Source organism: Carlito syrichta, unplaced genomic scaffold (genome assembly GCF_000164805.1).
Source record: "Carlito syrichta isolate Samal-C Ts95f unplaced genomic scaffold, Tarsius_syrichta-2.0.1 Scaffold86295, whole genome shotgun sequence".
Lineage (NCBI taxonomy): Eukaryota > Metazoa > Chordata > Mammalia > Primates > Tarsiidae > Carlito > Carlito syrichta.
In genome coordinates, this window is record NW_007030391.1 from 277801 (window position 1) to 280800 (window position 3000).

At 52.8% G+C, this 3000-nt stretch overlaps 1 protein-coding gene across 1 annotated transcript in view; it reads right to left on the reverse strand.

The window, feature by feature from the left end:
• Nucleotides 1-3000, reverse strand: part of SPTBN4 (spectrin beta, non-erythrocytic 4) — a 39975-nt gene that overhangs the window by 2489 nt on the left and 34486 nt on the right. The window contains exons 15-17 of the mRNA XM_021711897.1: nt 1756-1929; nt 1570-1612; nt 1-133 (exon numbers count right to left, since the gene is read on the reverse strand). Of these exons, the coding sequence (XP_021567572.1) occupies nt 1-133; nt 1570-1612; nt 1756-1929 (350 nt within the window). The remainder of the gene's footprint in view (nt 134-1569; nt 1613-1755; nt 1930-3000) is intronic.

Here is a 3000-nt window from a genome sequence, read left to right on the forward strand (position 1 = left end):
GCTCCCCGCCCTCTCTCTTGGGGTTGCCCTCGTCTGTGGACGAAGTGGTAGGAAGTGTCTGGCCCCAGCGGGCGATCTCGGCGTGTTCTGCCACCGAGGCGGCCACTGCCTCCAGCCAGCCGTTCATCTCCTCCTGGGGGAAGAAACAGGCCAGAGTCTGTATTTGTAAGAGAGGCGCTTGAGTCATAGATGCATCTCACACCAGACTGTCCTCTCTGAACAAATCTATTAAATAGGGACCACGATGATGATGCAGATAGGAGCACAGCCCTTACTATGCCAGTCTCTGTTCTAAGCACTTTAGTGGATGGGTTCCTTTAAACTTATGCAGTAGGATTAAATGTAATTCCCACTACAGAGATAAACAAGAACAAGGATGATGATAATATGGGCAGACACTTCTTGAGTACTGGTATTTACTAGACACACCCCCCTCCATCCTTCCCCAAGTGTGCTGTATGTACCAATTTAATTCTCAGAAAACCCTATGAGGAGAAACTGCAGATAAGAAGGAGGCAGGAAGTGGATAAAGGCCTACTTCCCAGCCTCTCCTGAGGCATGAATGAGATAACAAGTGTTATTTCTTACTCTCAACATCTCTTCAAACCACCTCCATGCATGCTCCTCCTCCCCTGACCTCACCCCTCAGTCCCAGTTCTGAAGCTGTCTCTCACCCTCCTCTGCCTCCTCTCCCCACAGGCCTGGCTGGCCCAGCCTTGAAGGCTCCCCTCTGGGTCCCTGCCTGGCTGTCTTCTGGGCTCCCCACCGCCACCCGTGCCCTCTCCTGTCTACCCTGTTCATGGTAGCCAAAGGAAATTTTCTTATGCATCATTGTAACTTTACCCTCTCTGGCTCAAAACCCTACCATGGCTTTCTAGTGCCCTTAGGACAGAAATTCAACTTTTTCTTTCTTTCTTTCTTTTCTTTTCTTTTCTTTTCTTTTTTTTTTTTGAGACTCCCCAGGCTAAAGTGCAGTGGCCTGCTCATGGCCACCACAGCCTTGACCTGCTGGACTCCGGCGATCCTTCCACCTCAGCCTTCCAAGTAGCTGGAAACTACAGGTATGTGCCAATACACGCCTGGCTAATTTTTTGATTTATTGTAGAGATGAGGTCTTGCCAAGTTGCCCAGTCTGGTCTTACACTCCTAAGCTCAGCCAATCCTCTCGCCTCTGCCTCCCAAAGTGCCCAACCTTTTCAAAGGCCCACAAAGTCCTGAGAGATCCAGCTCCTGGAAACCTTTCTGGGACCTTCCTCCTTGAACTCTGTCCTCCAGCAGTTAACCCTTTGCAATTCTGCACCACTGATCCTCTGCACTTGCAGGTCCCTCTACCTGGTTCTCCTCTTTTTAAAGCTAACTCCCTCCTGTTATCTTTCCAGTCTTTTCTGAGTAGCCAAGTCATCAGGGCTTCCAGTCAGCCCTCCCTGAACTCCTTCCCATTTCTCCATGGATTAGAAACCTCCTCTGGGCCCTCACTGCCCGTGGGCCTTCCCATTACAGCCCTGATAATCCCAGCCAGAAAGATCATTCCTGAGGTTCACATAGGGGAGGAAAAGGACCAGATCTCACCTCATCTTTAGCCTGGAGCAGAAACTCGCTGCCATCTTGGGTCCTGCAGGAAGGGACACAGGACTTGGGGGATGTGGAGAAGGGGTCCAGCCCACCAGCCCACCAACTGTCCTCCAGGAAACCAGGGTCCTTGGGAGAGGGAAGCTGGGCCTTGGACCCCTTCCTCCCACCCATTGGGGGTCTCACTGGAGCTTGAAGACATGCTTCTTTTTCTTGTAGTCACTAGCCACCTCGCTGGTGGCCTTGTGCAGGCTGAGCAGTGGCTCCCCGCCGTGTGTGCTCCCAGACGCTGGGCCCTTGGAGTCCTTGTAGAAGCCCAGCTCCCCCTTACTGAGCACGCAGTACAGGCTCACCCATGACCTGGAGTGACAAGATGGGGCTCAGGGCAGAGCCGCTGCACTCTGCTTGAGTACTGTTCATTAACCTCCTCATGGGCCAAATACACCTGAGCTTCCCACCTCTGAGCCTTCGCTCTAGTTGGGCCATGTGCCTAGGATGCTCTTCCATATAGCTGTTGCTGGTCTGAGGGAAGCATCTCAGCCTCTCAGTACCATGGCCCCTGATGGGGTTGCCCTTCCTTATCCCCTCCCACATGGAATTTCCTGAAGGCAAGACTCCAACTGTTGCCTCCATAAGCCTTTGCTCCACTCATTCCTCCCTACTGCCCCACCCCTCATAGAGCTCCCTCGAGGAAAATCGATTGATCTACTGTCTGGAATGAGGAATTCCTGCCTCCCTATTCAGCTAAAGCCTCAACCAAGGAGGAAGTCTTCTAGGAGCAAAATATACAAGGAATCCCTGTTTATTTCCACCTTGGCCTAGATATAAGGAAGAAAGACCAGACCCCACCAGCAAAATCTGAATCTGCCCTTCCCATTTCACATCTAGGGTTTAGGCCTCACTCCACTCGCTGGTTAGTGCCACCCTTTTAGGTGCCACCTGTCCCCAGATTCTGCCTCTTAGTTGGACAAAAAGATGTTGGGCAAGCTGAAGCTGGCCTCCAAGAGAAGACACATCACGACTAGACCCTCATTTGGAATCTGTAAGAGATTACTACCCCAGGCCGCCAGCCCACAGAATTTGTGTTCTGTCCCTTTTCAGACCCTCCTGCAATTTGAAACTTCAAGGGTGGACCCACCCCACCTCACTGGTAGCTATTAAAACCTTCCAGTCTAGACTCCACTCCCAATTCGCCGCTTAGGGATGGTCAACTCCCGGGTTGGCAGTCGTGAGATGAGGGCCCAATTTATTCACTTTCACAACCTTTTCGTCCTGCCCCCCATGTAAGCTCCACCCACTCAGCACTAAGTTTGGGCCCCGCCCCTCCCGGTCATTGGCTGGGTTCCCCGAAGCCCCACCCACCGGTGAGAGGCCCGGAAGTTGAGCCACCCCCTCCTCGGGCCCACCTAGCCACTCGCTGGCCGCCCCGAG